The 24579-nt window shown below is 45.3% G+C and overlaps 2 protein-coding genes across 5 annotated transcripts in view; both read right to left on the bottom strand.

Annotated features, from left to right (window-relative positions):
* LOC139367839 (myosin XVB) overlaps positions 1-6232 on the bottom strand; it is a 34895-nt gene extending 28663 nt beyond the window's left edge. The window contains 7 exon segments of the mRNA XM_071106178.1: positions 4433-4640; positions 4877-4956; positions 5173-5275; positions 5277-5349; positions 5352-5703; positions 5705-5906; positions 6216-6232. Of these exon segments, the coding sequence (XP_070962279.1) occupies positions 4433-4640; positions 4877-4956; positions 5173-5275; positions 5277-5349; positions 5352-5703; positions 5705-5906; positions 6216-6232 (1035 nt within the window).
* A 930-nt stretch (positions 6233-7162) lies between these two features.
* The window catches only part of LOC139367927 (LLGL scribble cell polarity complex component 2), a 31791-nt gene continuing 14374 nt past the window's right edge, over positions 7163-24579 (bottom strand). The window contains exons 4-27 of one of the 4 annotated variants that reach the window (XR_011626901.1): positions 24062-24143; positions 22576-22691; positions 17649-17807; positions 17133-17295; positions 16919-17051; positions 16727-16781; positions 16463-16617; positions 16179-16390; positions 15833-15900; positions 15512-15665; positions 15201-15305; positions 14746-14841; positions 14391-14587; positions 14144-14291; positions 13830-13977; positions 13600-13716; positions 13152-13318; positions 12749-13013; positions 12509-12662; positions 12380-12408; positions 12072-12119; positions 11760-11802; positions 11207-11268; positions 7163-8792 (exon numbers count right to left, since the gene is read on the bottom strand). Coding sequence is in view for 2 of the 4 variants with exons in the window: in XM_071106319.1 (XP_070962420.1) it covers positions 8788-8792; positions 11207-11268; positions 11760-11802; positions 12072-12119; positions 12380-12408; positions 12521-12662; positions 12749-13013; positions 13152-13318; positions 13600-13716; positions 13830-13977; positions 14144-14291; positions 14391-14587; positions 14746-14841; positions 15201-15305; positions 15512-15665; positions 15833-15900; positions 16179-16390; positions 16463-16617; positions 16727-16781; positions 16919-17051; positions 17133-17295; positions 17649-17807; positions 22576-22691; positions 24062-24143 (2869 nt within the window). In the remaining 2 variants the exon portion in view is untranslated. The remainder of the gene's footprint in view (positions 8793-11206; positions 11269-11759; positions 11803-12071; positions 12120-12379; positions 12409-12508; positions 12663-12748; positions 13014-13151; positions 13319-13599; positions 13717-13829; positions 13978-14143; positions 14292-14390; positions 14588-14745; positions 14842-15200; positions 15306-15511; positions 15666-15832; positions 15901-16178; positions 16391-16462; positions 16618-16726; positions 16782-16918; positions 17052-17132; positions 17296-17648; positions 17808-22575; positions 22692-24061; positions 24144-24579) is intronic. The other 3 variants (XM_071106319.1, XR_011626902.1, XM_071106320.1) reach the window with 3 other exon arrangements.

Below are 24579 nucleotides of genomic sequence, written 5' to 3'. Positions count from 1 at the left end.
CGCAGAGAGGGAACAGCAGGCTACCTGGTTACACATTCACTTCAATTCACTCCTGATGCATTTCTTCTCAAAGATCAATTGTAGGATCAAAAACACACATTTCCAAATACTACATTCATAAACAGTCACCCATTCTTGCCAGGTAAGTTACTGAAGGGACCACTTAGTCAATAAATATTCTCTGAAACAGTAGGGATTCACCCTAATCTAAATGTAATTACACATAAATAAAGTCACTCCCAACCTCATAACATGCTAGTTTAATAACCATAGAAAATAGAACACTCCAATTGAATTTACAGGATTCTCTATAAACAGGAAGTGACTGTACGTAACCCACGGATCAACGTTAGGGACACCCCGGCTCTCCCCAAACACAAAGATATGAATTTCAAAACCACAAACACTTACTCTGTCAACACAAAGACTTGAACTCATTCTAATACTGAAGTTCTCACACAATCAACTAAATTCCTCAGAATTCAAAGTCTCTTTGGGATGAAAATGAACCAGGCTTTATTGATTCAGCCATGACTGAGGTGAACATTAACATGAGTAATGAACACCAACAGGTAATACCAAAGCCACGTTCACACAACATAGCATTGTTGAACTTAGAAAAGTCAGGCTTCCTCGCTGGTCCATAGGATAAAACTACAGCAGTTACGTGAGATATTATATATATTATTATACAGTGGGGCAAAAAAGTATTTAGTCAGCCACCAATTGTGCAAGTTCTCCCAGTTAAAAAGATGAGAGAGGCCTGTAATTTTCATCATAGGTACACTTCAACTATGACAGACAAAATGAGAAAAAAAATCCAGAACATCACATTGTAGGATTTTTAATGAATTTATTTGCAAATTATGGTGGAAAATAAGTATTTGGTCAATAACAAAAGTTTATCTTAATAGTTTGTTATATACCCATTTTTGGCAATGACAGAGGTCAAACGTTTTCTGTAAGTCTTCACAAGGCTTTCACACACTGTTGCTGGAATTTTGGCCCATTCCTCCATGCAGATCTCCTCTAGAGCAGTGATGTTTTGGGGCTGTTGCTGGGCAACACAGACTTTCAACTCCCTCCAAAGATTTTCTATGGGTTTGAGATCTGGAGACTGGCTAGGCAACTCCAGGACCTTGAAATGCTTCTTACGAAGCCACTCCTTCGTTGCCCGGGCGGTGTGTTTGGGATCATTGTCATGCTGAAAGACCCAGCCACGTTTCATCTTCAATGCCCTTGCTGATGGAAGGAGGTTTTCACTCAAAATCTCACGATACATGGCCCCATTCATTCTTTCCTTTACACGGATCAGTCGTCCTGGTCCTTTTGCAGAAAAACAGCCCCAAAGCATGATGTTTCCACCCCCATGCTTCACAGTAGGTATGGTGTTCTTTGGATGCAACTCAGCATTCTTTGTCCTCCAAACACGACGAGTTGAGTTTTTACCAAAAAGTTATATTTTCTGGGATTTTTGCTCACCGTTCTTGTGATAATTTTGACCCCACGGGTGAGATCTTGGAGCCCCAGATCGAGGGAGATTATCAGTGGTCTTGTATGTCTTCCATTTACTAATAATTGCTCCCACAGTTGATTTCTTCAAACCAAGCTGCTTACCTATTGCAAATTCAGTCTTCCCAGCCTGGTGCAGGTCTACAATTTTGTTTCTGGTGTCCTTTGACAGCTCTTTGGTCTTGGCCATAGTGGAGTTTGGAGTGTGACTGTTTGAGGTTGTGGACAGGTTTCTTTTATACTGATAAAAAGTTCAAACAGGTGCCATTAATACAGGTAACGAGTGGAGGACAGAGGAGCCTCTTAAAGAAGAAGTTACAGGTCTGTGAGAGCCAGAAATCTTGCTTGTTTGTAGGTGACCAAATACTTATTTTCCACCATCATTTGCAAATAAATTCATAAAAAATCCTACAATGTGATTTTCTGGATTTTTTTTTCTCATTTTGTCTGTCATAGTTGAAGTGTACCTATGATGAAAATTACAGGCCTCTCTCATATTTTTAAGTGGGAGAACTTGCACAATTGGTGGCTGACTAAATACTTTTTTGCCCCACTGTACGGTTGAAGCATTATATGACTGTCTAAATACTTCTGGGATTTTTTCCGTCCAGGTAATACATTTAGAGAAACTGCCCTTAACGCCTGAAAAGTTTAATTTTTGCAGCAAGAGATGAGTTGCTATATTTATTTAATAGATCCTTCTCCCATACAGTTACAGTGAATTAAGATGGAATCTCGAAGTAATTTATACATCATACAAAGCCAAATTAGGGTTTGCATCAAACTAATTATCTTTGTGGAGCTACTTTGATGTAGTAAAGTAATAGAAATATGTTGCATGAGAAAAGATCATCTGCTTTTATTACAAGGCGCAAGATCTGGTTTTGAGTCAAGGGATGTCGATTTAATTTGTTTGGCTGCTATGATAGATCCATTTTGCGCATGTGGAAATCTCTGTTAATAAACACTTGACAACACATCCCCTGTGAGCATACATAACATATCACTCTGAACAACACATCCTGTGAGCACACATACCACTCTGAACAAGGTATTTGCCAAAGCGAATAGAGTTGTTGTTGAGGATGGTCTTGGCATTACCAAAACTCTGAAAGATCGGCAGCACCTCCATGGGCTGTCTGAGGTTGTCGTTCCTGCCCTGGTACAAAGAGCCGAGACGTGGACTATCCTCTTGGTGGCCTCAGTCTTACCTGATCCACTCTGGCCACTATAGAAAGACACAACAGACTGTAGACTAGAGGACAGACCAGTATTGTAGACCAGAGGACAGACCAGTACCGTACTCTAAAGAGAGAAAGAAAGAAACTGGTGCCTCTGACGTACTTCATGACGATCAACTGTTCTTGCGGTGAGCTCTGAGATTGGCTGAAGGCCGCATCAGCGATGACATGGACATGACTGCATCAATACAGACACACCCACAGACTTCCATTAGCAACAGGAGGGTTTCCTTGGTACCAGTTCCTGCTTGTTACTCTGCCGTTACTCAGGTTGGTGACATAGCAATAGTAATCATTGTGTTACAGTGGGGTCATTCTAGGTGTCACTCTTTTGTATATGTATTTATTATGGATCCCCATTAGTTCCTGTCAAGGCAGCAGCTACTCTTCCTAGGGTTTATTAGGGATCCCCATTAGTTCCTGTCAAGGCAGCAGCTACTCTTCCTGGGGTTTATTAGGGATCCCCATTACTTCCTGTCAAGGCAGCAGCTACTCTTCCTGGGGTTCATTAGGGATCCCCATTAGTTCCTGTCAAGGCAGCAGCTACTCTTCCTGGGGTTTATTATTGATCCCCATTAGTTCCTGTCAAGGCAGTGCTACTCTTCCTGGGGTTTATTAGGGATCCCCATTAGTTCCTCTCAAGGCAACAACTACTCTTCCTGGGGTTTATTAGGGATCCCCATTAGTTGCTGTCAAGGCAGCAGCTACTCTTCCTGGGGTTTATTAGGGATCCCCATTAGTTCCTGTCAAGGCAGCAGCTATTCCTCCTGGGGTTTATTAGGGATCCCCATTAGTTCCTGTCAAGGCAGCAGTTACTCTTCCTGGGGTTTATAAGGGATCCCCAGTAGTTCCTGTCAAGGCAGCAGCTACTCTTCCTGGGGTTTATTAGGGATCCCCATTAGTAACTTTCAAGGCAGCAGCTACTCTTCCTGGGGTTTATTATGGATCCCCATTAGTTCCTGTCAAGGCAGTGCTACTCTTCCTGGGGTTTATTATGGATACCCATTAGTTCCTGTCAAGGCAGTGCTACTCTTCCTTGGGTTTATTATGGATCCCCATTAGTTCCTGTCAAGGCAACAACTACTCTTCCTGGGGTTTATTAGGGATCCCCATTAGTTCCTGTCAAGGCAGCAGCTACTCTTCTTGGGGTTTATTAGGGATCCCCATTAGTTGCTGTCAAGGCAGCAGCTACTCTTCCTGGGGTTTATTATGGATCCCCATTAGTTCCTGTCAAGGCAGTGCTACTCTTCCTGGGGTTTATTAGGGATCCCCATTAGTTCCTGTCAAGTCCCAGGGTCCTTAGCTTAGTGATAAGCTTTGAGGGCACTATAGTGTTGAACGCTGCATTGTAGTCAATGACTAGCATTCTCACGTAGGTGTTCCTTTTGTCCATGTGGGAAAGGGCAGGGTGGAGTGCAATAGAGATTGCATCATCTGTGTATCTCCTAGAGCGGTATGCGAATTGGTGTGTGTCTAAGGTTTCTGGGATAATGGTGTTGATTTGAGCCATGACCAGCCTTTCAAAGCACTTCATGACTACAGACATGAGTGCTACGGGTCGGTAGTCATTTAGGCAATTTTCCTTGTTGTTCTTTGGCACAGGGACTATGGTGGTGTGCTTGAAACAAGTTGGTATTACAGACTCGGTCAGGGACGAAAATGTCAGTGAAGACACTTGCCATTTGGTCAGCGCATGCTCGGAGTTCACATCCTGGTAATATGTCTGGCCCTGCAGTCTTGTGAATGTTGACCCGTTTAAAGGTCTTACTCACGTCGGCTACCGAGAGCGTGATCACACAGTCGTCTAGAACAGCCGATGCACTCATGCATGCTTCTGTGTTGCTTGCCTCGTAGCAAGCATAGAAGTCATTTAGCTCGTCTGGTAGGCTCGTAACATTAGGAGTTACAGGGACTTCAACGGTTTGCTCCTCCGGTTATGGAAATGCTAAGAAAATAAAGGCTTTTCAAATTATGAATTTTCCTCCCATCATTTAACAACAGTGTCTTTGTCAGGGTAATCAAGCAATTGTTTGTATATATTGGGTGTTAATCAATGGGTGGCAGTTGTTTCTAACCCCGTTGTTTTGTTTATGCGGCTCTCAAGCATGTCCTGAGCAGGTTACCTCAGACTCCCAGGGTCCTCTCCCATCCTGGCCTGGTCCCCATCCTCATACACTGTCCACTTGGTCAGCTTCTTCACTATCTGTTAGGGCAGGAGGGTATCCTGAGGGTAGGGCAGGTTGGGACGGTGGTGGGGTTTTGTATTGTGATAATGGCTTTCTCTGAGTGAGCCGTATACATAACCAGGCTGTGAGGTTTCCTGTGAGCCATTATCATAAACATTAAACAATCAAATTCATGAATCATCTGTAACCTTTAACACTTGAGGAGGGTGAGGTCTGGTTCCAGCAGGCTGTACTGGCTGGGCTGGTTGTGTTGGCAGGATTCCATTGGCCTTGCCCATGCCCAGCTTGTTTATTCTGGGGGGCACGATGGTGGCTGGAGGGAAGGTGGATTGGGGATCCAGAGACTCTGCTCTTCTTGCTGGACAGGCCGCTATTACTAGCCACACACATGGTCATCCTTTGTTTGAGCAGGTGGCTCCCTCCCTCTGCTTGATGGCTTGGAGAGTGAGCCAGTGGGAGACACCAAGGCCTGGGTCACTGCTCAGTTTACTCCTCAGGTTGAACCCTTTGGGCATCTTCCCCTTGATCCAGCCCAAGACATGTCGTAGAGTCATCATGCCTTTCCTGCAAGCGATGAGACGGTCCGTGAGTTTGGCTGAGACTGCATCTGTAGACCTGGCTGTAGCTGCTTCCTCTCTAGGCTTTGCCAGCAGCTTACTGGTCCTGTACCAAACAGACGCCATCTTGACTCTGCCCAGGACCGGGCCAATGTTTTTCCTGTTCAGGACAATGTTTCCTTCTCCATCTTACCTTTCGCTTGTTCCTGTTCTCCTTTGCCAGATGGGCTTTGAGGTCTTTTCTTTTTGCTTTCAGCATCATCATCCGTGATGGTCCTTTGGATGAAGCTGAGGTAGCCTCATCCCCCTGCGTCTCCACTGGGGAAGAAGCATCGTTGTCTTTGTCATCGTCACCTTTCAGAATCAGGGCTCCTTCCTCTGCTCCACTGGCTTTCCGTTTCCCTTTCTCTCTGCTTTAATGGGTTTCTATTGTCACGGATTTGTCAGCCATCTTGGATTTCAGACCCTTGCTGGGTCAGGGACGCTGGTTGTCAAACTGAGTGGGGAGCCAGGCCCAGCCAATCTGAACGAGTTAACCCACAAAATGGCTTTACTACATAAAATGTTTAGATAACTTAGACAAGTGCACCAGGTCATGTAACGAGCTTGTCAACGAGAGTCAGTCAACATTAGGACAGAGCTTGACATTTTACACCCTGATCACCACTTGACACAGGCCATAGGTTAGATCAAGTTTAGCTACTGAACCCATTAGCTACAGGATCACAAGTGCCATCATAGTTCCTGTACTGTGTAGTGAAGTGTATTACCACACAACATAAGACTTGCTACGATTAACTACCAAAGACAAATAATTTCAGGTTATTCGGTTGATGTTAAACAATTTAATCATTTAGGACATTGCAAAAAAATAAACCCCCTACGTGGTTGTTTGATCTCAGCTTGAAGTAACACTAGCTGTAGATGGATCGGTGGAGTGAGAGCAGGTGTGGTGATGAGACAAGGGAGAGACGGATAGAATGAAAGAGCAGTGCCTTCTCTTGGAAAGAGATATCATCTGTGCTCTGGAATGCACAGGCTAAGCTCTATTTCTTGCTTCATTTTCCTCCCCCTCTTCACAGTAAATTCATTTAACTTGTTATTCAGTTGAAGAGCATTATATTTCATCTACAAAACACGCAAGTGAAAATGTTTTACTTATGGACCAGGTAACGGTTTCAACAATATGAAAGGACATTTGATTGGCTACATGGGTAAACAAATATGCTCAAAACAGCACATTCTGGCAGAGCGTTATAGTTCATAGGGGCCAAGGTGCTTTCTGTCATGTTTGAGCCAACAATAAACACATTCTCCCTTTCACCACCATTAGAGAGTGAACGGTCTGATCTTTGAGTGCAGCCTTATAGATGTTCAGTTTCAGCAAAGCGATGGTGGACCAGCCAATTAGTGCTGCTCAAAAGTTGATCATTAAAACTCTTGGCTGTGCTTGTATGACAACCGATCCCTGCTTTATCCACTTCACCGGCCAGCACCAAACTCACCAGGCTCAGGGTATAACCCTCAGGCCATGGCCATCAGATGATCGTACCTGGTTGTGAATGTGCCGATTGAGGGGAGAGTCAGAGCAAGGCTTGAATAAGCAATCCTAATGTTCAATCAAGCAGTCAATAAAGTCCAACTTCATAGAAAGGAACAGACGAACTCTTGTGAGAAAACCCAACTTGTATTCATTTTCCAGCAGGACATTATGTAGTGTGAAAGTTAGCAATCCAAAAATTAGGGTTCTCATACTCAACCATTCACTACAAAAATATATTCTAGAGACCATAAAAATGCTAAAATACCCAGCATTTCGGAGAAACAGTACCAAAATATTTCCTTGTAAGATCCGACTATAGCAGCCAACCCCCATTAACAAAACAGGTCCAACTGCAGGCCTAGAATCATCATATAGTACATATATATATTAAACATTTAACTACAATATCTTAAAATGACATTCCTAAATTACATTATTCAATGCGCTTGTTCAAAACAAGACGTTTAACATGATAAAAATGTAAAACCCCCATAGAAAGTTGTTCCCCTAGACATTGTGTGCTACACGGTAGTGGACAAGTACCTACGACAGGTTATAACTTATAACTGGTTATTACACCTTAACGAGCGGACGGTGGGGGAGGCAAGGAGGGAGGTCAGTTAGCAAAAAGCGCTTGGGGAGACATTTACGGCACAGTGGTCTTGCACGACTAGTCTGGTAGTCAGATCAGTTTCTGAGGTTGGCTAAAGCAGGAACAGGGCCCGTATACACAAGGAATGCTGATCTAGGATCCGGCCATATAATCTTATTATAATCTTATAAACCTAAACCGATCCTAGATCATCACTCCTACTCAGAGGCTTTGTGGACATGGCTACCAGGCTGATGTTCTAGGGTTAGGTCTGGTTCAAAATTAACTGTTCCGATTCCACAGACACTCAGTGTTGCTCTCTCTCGCCCCAAACAACGTCTTGTTAGCATTAGCAACAAACTACCATGTCAAACAGGTCACTTTTTAAACATTCCTGTTGTTTTCTTGTACAGTTCCCCGCCCCATCTAGATTTTAGGTCGAATCAAAACAAAAATACTAAAATCACAGGTCAAATTAAATCACAATTAAAATATGAATAAAAACAAGTTCATTCCTCCTCCTGATATCTCCCCGTCTCCGACCGTGTCTCTCTATAGGAGATGAAGGCAAGCGAGGATGTGCCAAGGCAGGGTTGGGATTGGACGAAACAGAGTTCCACAGGTCAGCTTGGGTTCAAATGGTGAAAGGCTGAAGGTCGGAAGGCCGTGACTGGGGTCGGGGTGAGGAGGGAGTGGGTGGGTGCGTGAGTAGGGTGTGTTAAATGCAATTATGGCTTGTGTGTGAACTGTGATTGGCTTTGGACAAGCGCGTCAGTGGAATGACCATATCATGACCACTGTGTTGCAGGTGTAGAGGTACCAAGTGTAGGGGGATATTACAGTACAGTGGTTGGTCTCTAGGCACAGCCGGTGGACCCCCTCTCCATCGCTCTTCTCTCTATATGGGCTCAAATCACACCCTAGTCCTCATACACTACTCGCCCTATATGGGCTTGGTAAAAAGCAGTGCACTACTTGGGGAATAGAGTGCAATTTGGGACACGGACAGTGAGTCAGTCTTTTTGAGTTAAAGGATGAGGTTTCAGTCTCTGGGGGCTAGGGGTCATGGTTCAGGGGTCAGTAGTGGCAGTATTAGTAGTGTTGGCGTTGTTTGCTAGGCAGACTCCATGATGTCTCATGACCAGGAAGGACTGGCTCAGTCTGAAAGAGAGAGAGAGAGAACAAGAGATGAGCAAAACAAATGAACAGCCTCAATGCTATCGTCATAGCAATCATCATCATCACCATTGTGAAACTCATCATACCGTTTCAGACCAGGGTACAAATATCTGTTACATTCAAAGTAGGCATTCAGTGGCTGAATATTTTTCTGCCTTTGGAAATACACTTGGAAAATATTTGAAAAAACTAAAATACATCGACTCCCATGCACTTAACCTAGGTATTTGGAAATATACTGAAATTAAAACGCAATTTATAAAGTGTTGGTCCCATGTTTCATGAGCTGAAATAAAATATCCCAGAATTGTTCCATATGCAAAATAAGCCTGTCATTAAAATTCTGTGCACACATTTGTTTACATCCCTGTTAGTCAGCATTTCTCCTTTGCCAAGATAATCCATCCACCTGACAGGTGTGGCATATCAAGATGCTGATTAAACAGCATGGTCATTACACAGGTGCACCTTGTGACGGACAATAAAAAGCCACTCTAAGATGTGCAGTTGTCACAACACAATGCCACAGATGTCTTTAGGGAACGTGCAATTGGCATGCTGACTGCAGGAATGTCCACCAGAAATGTTGCCAGAGAATTGAATGTTAATTTCTCTACCCTGAGCAGCCTCAAAATCACTTTAGAGAATTTAGCAGTACGTCCAACCGGCCTCATAACCACGTGGAACCACACCAGCCCAGGACCTCCACATCTGGGTTCCTACCCTGCGGGATCATCTGAGACCAACCACCCAGACAGCTGATGAAACCGAGGAGTATTTCTGTAAGCAATAAAGCCTGTTTGTGGGGAAAAACTCATTCTGATTAGCTGGGCCCACCAAGGTCCACCTATAGCTGTGCCCCTGCCCAGTCATGTGAAATCCATAGATTAGGTTCTAATTTAATTTACTTAAATTGACTGATTTCCTTATATGAACTGTACCTCAGTAAAACCTTAACTGTTGCATGTTGCGTTGCTATTTTTGTTCGGTATAGTTCTAGGTGTGATGTGATGGTCTTCCTTTCTGCAGACTGGGACATGTGATCTCTGTCTGGTCACGTTTTCATTCATCTCGGTTAACTCAGAACTAAAAGCTTGCGTAACTTGGTCAGATGCTTCGTTATGTTTAGGTAGTGTCTGTCAATGAGAGAATACGTTTTCATAAACTCCTTCCCACTGTAGGCTGGCTACATTCATTTAAATGGACTGTCATCCTAGTGGGTCTGAGGCCGCGGGGCCAGGTTCACAGTGAGGTCACTATAAAATATAAATTCAAAATGCTCACTAAAGTAGTGCACTGGACCTGGACTAGTCCCCCATTAGAGGCCCTGGCCTAGTCCCCCATTAGAGGCCCTGGCCTAGTCCCCCATTAGAGGACCTGGCCTAGTCCCCCATTAGAGGACCTGGCCTAGTCCCCCCTGGCCTAGTCCCCCATTAGAGGACCTGGACTAGTCCCCCATTAGAGGACCTGGCCTAGTCCCGCATTAGAGGACCTGGCCTTGTCCCCCATTAGAGGACCCTGACTAGTCCCGTATTAGAGGACCTGGCCTTGTCCCCCATTAGAGGACCTGGCCTTGTCCCCCATTAGAGGACCTGGCCTTGTCCCCCATTAGAGGACCTGGCCTTGTCCCCCATTAGAGGACCTGGCCTAGTCCCCCATTAGAGGACCCTGGACTAGTCCCCCATTAGAGGACCCTGACTAGTCCCGCATTAGAGGACCTGGCCTAGTCCCCCATTAGAGGACCTGGCCTAGTCCCCCATTAGAGGACCTGGCCTAGTCCCCCATTAGAGGACCTGGCCTAGTCCCCCATTAGAGGACCTGGCCTAGTCCCCCATTAGAGGACCTGGCCTAGTCCCCCATTAGAGGACCTGGCCTAGTCCCCCATTAGAGGACCTGGCCTAGTCCCCCATTAGAGGACCTGGCCTAGTCCCCCATTAGAGGACCTGGCCTAGTCCCCCATTAGAGGACCTGGCCTAGTCCCCCATTAGAGGACCTGGCCTAGTCCCCCATTAGAGGACCTGGCCTAGTCCCCCATTAGAGGACCTGGCCTAGTCCCCCATTAGAGGACCTGGCCTAGTCCCCCATTAGAGGACCTGGCCTAGTCCCCCATTAGAGGACCTGGCCTAGTCCCCCATTAGAGGACCTGGCCTAGTCCCCCATTAGAGGACCTGGACTAGTCCCCCATTAGAGGACCTGGACTAGTCCCCCATTAGAGGACCTGGCCTTGTCCCCCATTAGAGGACCTGGACTAGTCCCCCATTAGAGGACCTGGCCTTGTCCCCCATTAGAGGACCCTGACTAGTCCCGTATTAGAGGACTGACATAGTGGTCTGTAACACGAGCACAACAAATTATAATATTTGAACCCGGTTCTTTACTGATCATACCAAACTCACCTCCATTGGTCAGCACCTTCCCTCCAGCGAGAGCACTCTTCACGTTGTTCTCCAGGAACGTCCTGTAGCAAACAAAAATGAGTACCAACAAAACACATTGGAAGGAGCAGCTAGCCTAGCACTTTAGAGCATTGGGCCAGTAACCTAAAGGTCGCTGGTTCGAATCTCTGAGCTGACTTGGTGAAAAATCTGTCTGTGCCCTTGAGAAAGGCACTTAAATCCTAATTGCTCCTGTAAATTGCTCTGGATAAGAGCATCTGCTAAATGACTCAAATGTATAGTACCAGTCAAAAGTTTGGACACACCTACAAAGCTGCCCGAGGCAAACGGTGGCTACCTTGAAGAATATAAAATATATTTTGATTTGTTTAGCACTTTATTGGTTACTACATGATTCCATGTGTTATTTCATAGTTTTAATGTCTTCACTATTATTCTACAATGTAGAAAATAGTCAAACAAAGAAAACCCCTGGAATGAGTCGGTGTTGTAAAACTTTGTGTAAAATGTAACGGTTTGTCATGAACACTTGGCTTTAGGGACAAATACTCACGGCTGGTATCCTTCTAGAGATTTCTGGATCTCCTGAAGCACAGCTGTAAAGAACAAACAGGTCAGACCACAGACACACAATGATGATTGACAGTTGCCATGAGTTAAGTTGGCTATGATGAAACATGCGGTCGTGGTGGTCGTGGGTTGCTATGTAACAGGCAGAGCTGACAGTTAAAGTAGACACTTCAACGCGGCTCAGCTGGTGAGATCATGGCAGTAGCAAACATGAAAGTTGCTGGTTCAATCCCCTGCAGCGATCACATCCTAAAACATTGCTGTTGGTTACGGTTATGTTCTGCAGGCTACTCACTCTCGTCATTCAGCAAAGCATGCTCCATCACACGTCTAGCAGAGCTCTCTGTAAACAAACAGCACGGCAGGAAGCAGTCAGCACATCAAGACACGCAGCATGATCGACAACCAGTGTGTGTGTGTGTGTGTACAAAATGTCATCTTAAAACACACATGCAGCAAGCTGATCAACACACAGAACAAGCAGACAGGCTGACAGCCTAACAGAAACCTTCCTACTGTTAGGCACAGACACATGCACGAGGTAGTACTAGTGACATAACTACAGCTAACATACTGTAGTTTTTATATATTTTTACATCTTACCCACGTCATCGGTGTCCCGCGTGGAATTTCTGGAATGACAAAAAACACAGTTCAGTAAAACGTGAAAAGATTAGTCGAGTCAAAAAGTCACAGTCAGAAAACACTGCTTCCAAAGACGATAGTGAGTACCACTAAAGAGACGCAGTGGGAGTGTACCTGTGCGCCCGAGGCAGGGTGGTGCCAGGTGTCTGGGAGGGCACCTCCACTAGAGACCTGGGCTCCACCACACAGCGAGCGGACAGAGAGAAACGCTCAAACTCAGATGGAGAGATCAGGTAGAAACCTGGAGAGGAGAAAGAAGCTGAACACATGAAATGGAAAACGCTTGTGAGAGGTCAAATGTGTGGTGGTCTCTCTCTCTCGTCCTACCCTGTCCGTGTTTGGTGAAGACACAGGAAGCGATGCCGCTGACGTCCTCTCTGCGGATACAGGGGTACTGGACCTGCAATTTCACCCCCGGCAACGACACCACGTGGAGGTCTCCCTGATTGGTCAGGACGGTGAGGCCACTCTCACCATAGTCCTCCGAGCGGCTGCTGCCGAACCAGGCCACGCCCACCCTGCGCACGCGCGAACCATCGATGGCGGTGAGCTTTAACTTCATCTTAGCGCTCACCTTGGGCAGGGTGAACACCTGGAAACAGACAAACATTACATATTCATTTTAAAGTCTTGGAAGACAAAACATTCCAAGTTTCCTCATCAACCTGTGGCCAAGTAAAGTCTCCCCATCAGATGAGTGTGAGTGGGTAAGATGTGTGTGTGTTCTCACCTTAAACTGTTCCTCGGATATGACCAGTAGCTGGTGGCAGCCCTGCATGTCAGCTGAGCGGGCCAGGTCGTGGGCCACCTCCAGGGGCTCAGGCAGAGGGGAACCGTGGCCGTCCAACACCACGATGCCCACTACTGGAGCACGGTGCATCAGCTGGATCTCCTTAGCTGAGAGAGATGGACGAGAGGAGAGGGTCGACAGAGGCACGAGGGAGAGAGATTGACGAGAGGAGAGGGTGGACAGAGGCACGAGGGAGAGAGATGGACGAGAGGAGAGGGTCGACAGAGGCACGAGGGAGAGAGATGGACGAGAGGAGAGGGTCGACAGAGGCACGAGGGAGAGAGATGGGATAGAGATGGACGAGAGAAGAGGGTCGGCAGGCACGAAGGAGAGGGTCGACGGAGGCACGAGGGAGAGAGATGGCGAGGAGAAAAATGCATGCTCTCACCAGGGTGGGCGGAGACGGGGTCCTCTGATCTGCGTTCCACAGGCGGTAGGCGGAGCTGGTAGGCGAATACCGAGCCCCCATTGGTCCCTGCCCAGAGAGAGGGCGTGTGATGGGAGCCTTTAGGAGGAGAGAGGAATGAGCAATATGAGACATCACAAACATTAAATAACCCAAGGTCTGTGTGTGTGTGTGTGTGTGTGTGTGTGTGTGTGTGTGTGTGTGTCTCTTACTGTCTGAGAGGAAGGTGTCAGCGAAGTACAGTGTGCGAACGAGGCCAGTGAAGGAGTCGTCTGAGGATCGAGCCTCTATCTTTCTCTGAACAGGAGCCAACTCCATCTCTGCTAGCTCAGCCTCCAGACGAGCATTGGCCTCCTGCACCTAGACATACACAGAGAGAGGGAGAGCGAGAGAGAGGAGCTTGTGTTTGAGTGTTTGAGACACTTCCTGGACTTCAACAACTGATCTTTAGGAACTTTGTTCAATAAGGATTCATGCAGTCATGTTTTTTTTTATAACAAAAAAATATTATTTTGTTGTTGTTTACCTTAGCAGCGCTGTTGACGTGGTGTTTGCGTAAAGACACTCGGCTGCGTCTGATCCTCCTGAAGGACTGGCGGAGAGACTTCTTAATGCTCTTTACTCTGGACAGAGGACCTTCCATAGCCAGCTGGTCACTGGGGTTCAGAGTACACCTACAGGAGAGGGTTCACACACAGTCGTCTATATCCCATCTCTGCCACCTGCCGTTATATTGAAGTCATACAGGCAGAAAGTTGCAGAAACACTCGTACCTGACGAGGACGTTGCTTTTCTGCTGGTAGTCGTAGAGTCCGAAGCCGTGGCTGGTCCCAAAGGTCACTAGTTTCCACTCAGAGTGCAGGGTGAGGGCGGTGACAACAGCAGGAGGCTGACACTGGACCAGGGCAAAGGGCTGGAATCCTGGGGGGAACGTCACCGGCTCCTCCCTCACCTCCAGACGCGTGTGGCCCTGATAGGGACAGATGGTTACAAAAAACGATATAGAACGTTACCCGAAACGTTATACAATGTATTGATCACTTATTGTCTCACTGAAATCCAATTAAATGAAATTAAATTGCATTGCAGTGTTTACGCAGATTTTTTATTACGCAACGTTGGTTTTACCTTCCAGCGGAAGCCCTCCTGTCCCTGTAGCAGGTCAGCTACCGTGGCCTCCACCGTCTGTTCCGCTGCCTCATCGTTCAGCTCTAACACCAGGATCTACGGAGGGGAAAGGTCAGACCGTCAGCGCCCTGTTCTGTTGTTAATGACAGATCATAGAGAAGACTGATGATCCAGTGCTCTATAAAGGATGGGAGACCAGTTTCATCACTTATCATATTACATTATAGGAGAGCCATGCAGACTGGGTCAGGAAAATGGGTCGTTCACTGAGTGTGTGACTGTCCGTGAGCCAAATAGCCCCAGGAAAGAATTGGCGTGGGGAACGAAGACCTAGTGCCAAAGACTGTTGGAAATGAAGAAAACAGCAGCAGTAATGCCCAAATATGTACGCCGCTGCGCTTTGACTAACTGGCCACCAGAGGGAGTAGTGGTTGGTTTTCCCCTGGTCAACTCACCTGTCCAGCAGTGCCAGCTACAGTCAGGTAACCACTGTATTTACACAGGTGGATCTTCTGAACGCCCAGGCGAGGGTCGTCACTGTACGGGTCAAAACAACCCACCTGGGGGGGAGAAAGAGACGAGGGGGACATATTTAACACACCGTCTCTGGGTATGATTCGGCTGGTTATTCATTCTGAGTCAGTACACAGATTTCCTGTAAAACAAACACACCTTCCTACAGGGACACCATTATGTTATTACACACACACACACATCAGAATGGTGGTAACACTGGTTATTTATACACACACACACACACACACACCTTTCTGAAAGGTGGCCACTCTCCCTCTGTGCACTGGTTCATGTTGTCATTGGGTTCTGCGTCAGTGAGGAACACCCCTGCCGTGCTCAGCTTGTACATGGGGTACAGACAGACTCCCGACGCGTCCCAGAAACGCACCGTGCCGTCCTCGTGCCTAGGAGAGAGGGAGGGAGGATAGTAGGACACTTTGTGAGAATTAACAACCAGAGAAATATGATTTTAACCCTTTGAAACCCTGTTCACGGTCTCCACATAGGATCTATGTTAAGTGTTGGTAACTTGTATTGAAAAGAAACTGATGAGCTGTGAATGTCCACTGACCCTGTGAGAAGTAGGTCTCGCTGAGGAGCGTCGGGAGACAGGTTCTGTCCTCCTGTTATAGGCCACGGCTAGACAGAGGGAGAGAGAGAAGGGACGGGGGGAGAAAGAGGATGAGAGAAGGAGAGAGAAGGGACGGGGGAAGAAAGAGGATGAGAGCGAGAAGGGATGGGGGGAAGAAAGAGGATGAGAGTTTATTCAATTTGAGCGCCAATTCAGACAGACTTTCTGCTCAGGTGTTTGCATGTGTGCCTGTATGTGTGGTGCAGGAACTTGCTTGAGCAGTGTGTGTGTGTGTGTGTGTGTGTGTGTGTGTGTGTGTGTGTGTGTGTGTGTGTGTCTCAACAACCTTCTTAGAGTAGTGTGTGTTCTGCAGTGCTCCGGCAGACAGGACCCTCTCCCACATCTTCAGGGGTATAGCAGAGACATGGTGGGAGCAGGTGATGGCCGAACAGTGGAGAGGCACCAGGTACGGAGTCTGGATGACCGGCCACCCTTCAGTCTGGAGATCAATCACTACCAACTCCTCTTCTACTAAGACCACCAACGCACTGGGGTCGCCTGGACAGAGGGAGAGGGGTTAGACTGGGTGGGTGGGTGTGTGTGTGTGTGTGTATCCCCCTGCCTTGCTACCTGTATGGTCTGGTCCGTCTCTGATGACGAAGAAGTCGATGATTCTGGAGGTGAAGTCCAGAGCCACGTGTGTTTTACTGTGGATCACACTGATACAGTGTCTGTCTCCGTAGCTGGCCCGGGGCATGCCGCCACTGAGGAAGAGGAACGGAGGCCTGGACACACAGAGAAGACAGACGAGCTGATCTTTACACTTGGATTCATGTGGAACAGGTTGATGCAGCGAGAAGGGGACAGACAGACAGACAAAAGAAAGAAACTCACCCTTGTTCTGTAGGGAGCTGGATGATTTTAGAGATGGCCTTACAGGGGAAGTGGCCTGCACGGGAGAGACAAACCGTCCAGTCAATCAACTAACCCATTCAGCATTCAACCAATACCGTCCTCACCCCCGTCACTGTGTTCTGTGAGGTTCAACAGAGAGGAACAGGACATCGACTTGTGATGCTCCCTCACCGTACGGTACTTCGGACTTCTCTGGTTCGCTCTGTGTCCCCTCCCCAGCCAACATCCAGCGACAGTAGCTCCCGTCGCTATGGGAACTGAGAACATGGCCACCGTCCTCCGTCCACCACACGCTCTCAAGTTGCTAGAGAGATACACAGCCAAACAGGAAGTCAAGTCCAGAGCCCTCGAAACCCAGACACCAACACAGAGACTCACATTGTACCTGAGTAGCGGGGATGTGTTTGACGGCTGAATGGCGCTCCAGGTCCCAGATGACCATGATGCCTCGTCCGTAGCCAATCAGAACCTGGCGTGGGTTGACGGGATTCTCCTGTAAGGACTCGACATGCTCCAAGCTCCTACGACCTCCATAGTCCTCTGGTAAACTACAGAGGGAGGGAACGGGGTTGGGCTTTAGCATCGTTATGGGTAGCCTAGTGGTTAGAGCGTTGGACTAGTAACCGAAAGGTTGCTGGTTCGAATCCCTGAGCTGGTCGATCTGCCCCTGAACAAAGCAGTTAATCCACTGTTCCCCAGTAGGCCGTCATTGTAAATAAGAAATTGTTCTTAACTGAATTGTCTAGTTAAATAAAAAAATTAAATGGATCAACTATGGTTGTGTACGTGTGTGAGAGAGAGAATGTCTGGTCGGTATTGACATCTGTTTAGGGGACAAATATCTCCAACTCAGTGAGCCAATAAAAAGGCAGTACACTAGTGTGTGTGTGTGTGTGTGTACCTGTTGGTGACATTCTCCAGGCTAATGTTCCTCTCCTCTAGTTCTCTGAAGCCCGGTACCTCCACTACGAACACGTGTCCCCCCTCTGTTCCCAGAAACAACATGTCCCCAGAGGAGTGGGTCAGCACCGCCGTCACACGAGTCACACTGGGAGGAGCACTGACGGAGGGAACGAGAGATGGGTACAGTTAACAGGTTAAATCTGTCAAAGACCAAGTTCAAATAATCTGGGCAACTGGGGGAGGTTGAGGCCAACAAAACAAGTGTATTACAGTAAGAAGAAATAGGACCCTAAAACTACTCCCTCAGACACTAGAGGCTACGTACGGTATGATAAAACAATGAAAGCCAAATGACCTGCTCTATAGCGCAGGAGTATGAAGAACAATATTGTTATAAAGGAGGATGAAAACAAACAGTCAGAGGAAAAAGTCAAGGTGTTCATGTAACAATGTCAAGATGACAGACCGGCGGATACAACTGGCTGACCGTTTCAGTGGCAGAGGGAATGCCCAGTCCCATAGCAGCTATGCTAACTCACTACCAAATGAAGAGAGCTGAACACATCCCCTTGTCTATTAATGAACGACTTCCCCGTGAAATAGTGGAGACAACGACGTGCCCAGTACCCCACTTTCAAAAGGCACCGAGCAGAGAAGCAGGATGCTTATGTAGTGGTCGATAAACTGTAGGTAAACAACCAAATGTTCAAGGACAGGAAGATTCCAACGTGGCTGTGAGTGATACCTACATCCTGTTGAAGTAGTCCCCCATAAAAACACTACCACATTACAATCATGGATTCATTTTTACAATTGTTTAACATTTGTATGCATGGACTTGTTTTATTCATGCATTACGGAACCATGGACTTGTTTTATTCATGCTTTACGGGACCATGGACTTGTTTTATTCATGCTTTACGGGACCATGGACTTGTTTTTATTAATGCATTACGGAACCATGGACTTGTTTTTATTCATGCATTACCGGAACCATGGACTTGTTTTTATTCATGCATTACCGGAACCATGGACTTGTTTTATTCATGCATTACCGGAACCATGGACTTGTTTTATTCATGCATTACCGGAACCATGGACTTGTTTTATTCATGCATTACCGGAACCATGGACTTGTTTTATTCATGCATTACCGGAACCATGGACTTGTTTTATTCATGCATTACCGGAACCATGGACTTGTTTTATTCATGCATTACCGGCACCATGGACTTGTTTTATTCATGCATTACCGGAACCATGGACTTGTTCTTATTAATGCATTACGGAACCATGGACTTGTTCTTATTAATGCATTACGGAACCATGGACTTGTTCTTATTAATGCATTACGGAACCATGGACTTGTTCTTATTAATGCATTACGGAACCATGGACTTGTTTTATTCATGCTTTACGGAACCATGGACTTGTTTTATTAATGCATTACGGGACCATGGACTTGTTTTATTAATGCTTTACGGAACCATGGACTTGTTTTATTCATGCTTTACGGAACCATGGACTTGTTCTTATTAATGCATTACGGAACCATGGACTTGTTCTTATTAATGCATTACGGAACCATGGACTTGTTTTTATTCATGCATTACCGGAACCATGGACTTGTTTTTATTCATGCATTACCGGAACCATGGACTTGTTTTATTCATGCATTACCGGATTCATGCATTACCGGAACCATGGACTTGTTTTATTCATGCATTACCGGAACCATGGACTTGTTTTATTCATGCATTACCGGAACCATGGACTTGTTTTATTCATGCATTACCGGAACCATGGACTTGTTTTATTCATGCATTACCGGAACCATGGACTTGTTTTATTCATGCATTACCGGAACCATGGACTTGTTTTATTCATGCTTTACCGGAACCATGGACTTGTTCTTATTAATGCATTACGGAACCATGGACTTGTTCTTATTAATGCATTACCGGAACCATGGACTTGTTCTTATTAATGCATTACGGAACCATGGACTTGTTCTTATTAATGCATTACGGAACCATGGACTTGTTTTATTCATGCTTTACGGAACCATGGACTTGTTTTATTCATGCTTTACGGAACCATGGACTTGTTCTTATTAATGCATTACGGAATCATGGACTTGTTTTATTAATGCATTACGGAACCATGGACTTGTTTTATTCATGCTTTACGGAACCATGGACTTGTTCTTATTAATGCATTACGGAACCATGGACTTGTTTTATTAATGCATTACGGAACCATGGACTACATGTCATTTTGATTCAGGGGAGGCTAAGAAGAGTAAGGCTGACTTTAATGAATTGAATTTCTAGATTGCACAGGCAGTATATTAGAAATACCAAGGTAGTTTTGTTTGTTTGATATGTCCTAATTGTAGAGATTGGATATATTATGATTATATTATGGCCATTTTTGGCAGATGTGAATCAGAACTAAAATAATTTAAGATAATGTAATAAATATAAGGCATCCCGAGTGGCGCAGCGGTCTAAGGTACTGCCTTCAGAGCCTTCACTACAGACCCGGGTTCGATCCCAGCTGTATCCCTTTATGGGTAGTGTGATGCGTAACATTTTTACTGGCAATCATTAATGGATGTTCCTTTTTGTCGGAATATAACAGGACATAATAAGGATATGAAATATGTCTCTGTTGATAGGCAGCGTGCAGGTGATGGACAAAGAACTGGTCTTTTCCCTCTTCATTTCCTCTAATATTTTAGAACAATCGGATCCAGAGAACTGTGCAGGTCGGGCTGACGAGCTTCTAGCCAATCGGATCCAGAGAACTGTGCAGGTCGGGCTGACAAACTTCTAGCCAATCGGATCCAGAGAACTGTGCAGGTCGGGCTGACGTGCTTCTAGCCAATCGGATCCAGGGAACTGTGCAGGTCAGGCTGACGAGCTTATAGCCAATCGGATCCAGAGAACTGTGCAGGTCGGGCTGACGAGCTTATAGCCAATCGGATCCAGAGAACTGTGCAGGTCAGGCTGACGAGCTTCTAGCCTTGCCTTAATATGAGCATGAATCTACAATATTGTGCTGTTATTATTTCTAATTTAATCTCTATTTTTTCACTGATTTTCCCATGTTATTTGGTTAGTTCTCATAAAAAACACCAGATATGCAATAGACATACGTCCCCGTATCTAGAATCCTTTGAACGTGTGAGTGAAGGGTGGCAGTATTGAATGATGCGATCATGGGACTGCCCATATTTCCCTCTGGCCTACGCCAATCGGCAGCCACGGGTTTGCCTTAGGACGCAAAGGTGCGTCATGATTCAAGGAGATGGTCTGATGGTCTTATTGACAACAAACCTAGATAAAAAAAAAAACACTTGATTCAACATGGCGTTTTTCAATTTAAATTATTATCCAAAATTCTTGCCACCAACAGAATGCTGTATATGCTTTCGGAAATTATTCAGACATCTTGACTTTTTCCACATTTTGTTACAGCCAGTCTTATTCTTTAAAAAAAAAATATTCAATCTACACACAATACCCCAATATTAAAAACAAAAATACCTTATTTACATAAAAGTATTCAGACTCTTTGCTATGAGACTTGAAATTAAGCTCAGGTGCATCCTGTTTCCATTGATCATCCTTGAGATTTGAATGAAATGCACCTGCGGTAAATTCAATTGATTGGACATGATTTGGAAAGGCACACACCCGTCTATAAAAAGGTCCCACAGTTGACAGTGCATGTCAGAGCAAAAACCTAGCTATCATGTCGAAGGAATCGTCCTTAGAGCTTCAGGGAAAAGTCTGAATGTCCTTGAGTGGCCCAGCCAGAGCCTGGACTTTAACCCGATCGAACATCTCTGAAGAGACCCACAAATAGCTGTGCAGCAACACTCCCCCTCCAACCTGATAGCGCTTGAGAGGATCTGCAGACAAGAATAGGAAAAACTCCCCAAATACAGGTGTGCCAAGCTTGTAGCATCATACCCAAGAAGACTCGAAACACCTCTGGCAGTGATTAAAGGGTATGAATCCTTAATTAAGGAAATGTGATATTTCCATGTATTTTTTATAAATTAGCAAAAAAAAAAAACATTTCAGATTTGTCATTACGGGGTATTGTGTGTAGATTGATGAGGAGAAAAAAAACAACTTAATACATTTTAGAATAAGGCTGTAATGTAACAAAATGTGGAAAAAGTCAAAGGGTCTGAATATTTTCAGAATGCCCTGTATATGGGGCATACAACAATCTCAGCTCTGTAGATGTTGCTGATAAGAGACAGAATCACGAGATTATTTATTCTGGTATTGCCCCTATGTAGCTTGTGTTTGGTCACAGGTTCAGGAATGGTATAAAAAAAATAAAAAATAATTATCACTACATTCAATGAAAATGAACCTTACAAATAGCAGTGTCGGGCGATTTGGAAAGACATTCAAATCAATAATATAATAATACTGTCAGGAAAGGTTCTCATCTTTACCACAGTCTGTGGATACTATATGATTAAAAAGGCTCCAAACTCATGCTAAACATCAAGGAACAATTTAAATATATGGCACATGGATACCAAACGTGGTCTATGGTGATAGGTGGGATGGGCTGAGAGGTGGGATTAAAGAGCCCATGTTCGGTATAGTATTATTGTGCTGTGATTGCTGTATATAAAAAGTAACACAAATGTAAAAATGGATGTAAATGAAGCAGAAAAGCATTAAACTAAAAAAAAAAAGGGTGTGTCCTCCGAAGAGGTTGGGGTGGTAAATAGACTATTTAAGGTGCATACGTGTTTGTCATTGAACGTGTGCATGTCACCATTTTCCATCGAGTTCTGTGCCTCTCAGTGCATCTCTTACCATGGCGATCCAACGAGTGTGTGAGAGAAATCAAGTCAGGAAGTGGTGGGGTGTATGTCGTGCGTGTCTCACCCCGGTGGTCCAGTGAGTGTGAAGCGTCCTGTCTCCAGCAGCTCAGAGACTCCGTGGTGAGCTCGGAGGGTCCACATGTGGAGACTGTTGTCATCCAACAGAGTCACCAAGTCAACCTGTTCAACACAGACCAACCAGGGACGTTGGCCACAGCTTTACCACTAGCATTCCCAGCGATGTCAACAGGACCAGTAAATGGAGCACATGGCTAGTCACATACAGGACCCGACAGGAACATTTTTATAGAACTTTAAAAAGTTAGGAGCACAACATACAATCTAGGAGCACCAGAATACCTGTGTAATTGACTGAGATACAGCTTAAAATCAGGCCTATATGAATTCTAGTTACTTTTGAAGCAAGTTGTGCTTAAAAGACATTTGATTATTAGAAAAAGCTGAAATGTTGAAAGAAAAACCTGTCAATGGTACGAGTCATCTGTGGAATATCGGTTTCGTACATCAGTACTACCTATTGACATGCATGACATTCTACACCGTCTCAAGTTAGTGAGTGACGACATGCAAGAGATCAGTCATTCATACAGATGATCATTGATCTTCTAAAATAAGATACGCCCTTTCATTTTTGTCTGTGATGTTTAGGTGGTAAAGTTACCAGGAAGTTAGCAAGCTAGCTATTGAGAGAACACGACTGAGCAAGGTGTAAACGAATGCCCGTGAGTGATTCTGAAACGAGCAGCGACATGGTTTATGAACTGGGCCCAAGAACTCACTTTTCAGTCCACCAGCTACTGTGGCCAATATATATATATATATATATAACAACAAAGCAGAATTTTCTGCTTTAAGCTTGTATTTTTGTGATTTCACCTAGTTTATCCTCCTTCAGGTTTTCACTCAAAATCATTCAATACAAAAAAGACATTTGAATAGAAAAACAACCAAATTGGATGTTAAGTCCACAACAATGCTTACAGTACAGCAGGAAAATACTTTTGAGGTCTGGGGAAGAAAATATTTTTGGGGAGGGTATAGTTGCCCGATTAATTAAAAAGAAAATATGGCACCTAAAGAAACCGGTGTTTGGATGGTAGTGTTGCTGTACTGCATGTCCAATAGCAGAGTTAGCAAAAACAAAAGACCACCCGATTGAAACTAATCATCATGATATCATATCATTCTGCCAGGTAAGCCTACTTGTAATTTGGAAGGTTTTCTGGGAAGGCCTTTAGAAATGACTGGCTGGCTACACTAAGTGGTAGACGGAGGGATTCCTGTGTCGTCTTCATAAAGTTACCAGAAATACAAACATCCCCGATGCCTCCTTTCATATTCTTTACAAGTAAGACCATTACTATCTGGGAGATTTCTCTTCCTGGTCACACTGGTGCTCCTAAAATAATCAGGACGCACAGAAAGTTAGTTTTTTCAGTAACAGTTGTGAATAGAGCATGAGATGAGGGGTTGCCACAGCACTCTTCAGGCCTGTACAGTAGGTGTGTGTGTGGGGAGCAGCCACTCACCTGCTGTGGTAAGAAGTGGACCTGTGTGACGGCAGCGTTCTCATCATGTAGACCCATGAACTCTACACCTGGAGCTCCATAACTTACCTCGGGTTAAAGAACACACACACACCTGAAGCATTCATAGACTTACACACGTGTTTCTTCTACTACACTGTATTGAAAGGGTCCACATGCATCTACAGAAAGAGATTGTCTGTTCTGTCGGTCTTATCTGGCTGCCCTGCCAACGGCTAATATTACATTTATTCATAGGATTTGTTTTGTGTTAGAACCGAACAATGTGCCCCATTGTGTGAGTGGAGAGTTCTAATGATGGGTTATTGTAGGGAATGAAGGGGGAATAGCGTGCCGACTGGCTCCACACGGTCAATGAGCACGATTGTCAGATGAATCAACACGCACTAAAAACAGAGATACAGAAACACACACACACACCACTGTGCCTGTCTGGTAGTCAGGGCTGAGCAACAGCCTGGAAAAATAACTCCACATAAACCGCTACCCTCTGCTTTAGC

The sequence above is a fragment of the Oncorhynchus clarkii genome, chromosome 16, assembly GCF_045791955.1.
Source record: "Oncorhynchus clarkii lewisi isolate Uvic-CL-2024 chromosome 16, UVic_Ocla_1.0, whole genome shotgun sequence".
Lineage (NCBI taxonomy): Eukaryota > Metazoa > Chordata > Actinopteri > Salmoniformes > Salmonidae > Oncorhynchus > Oncorhynchus clarkii.
This window is presented reverse-complemented; position numbering and strand designations above follow the sequence as displayed.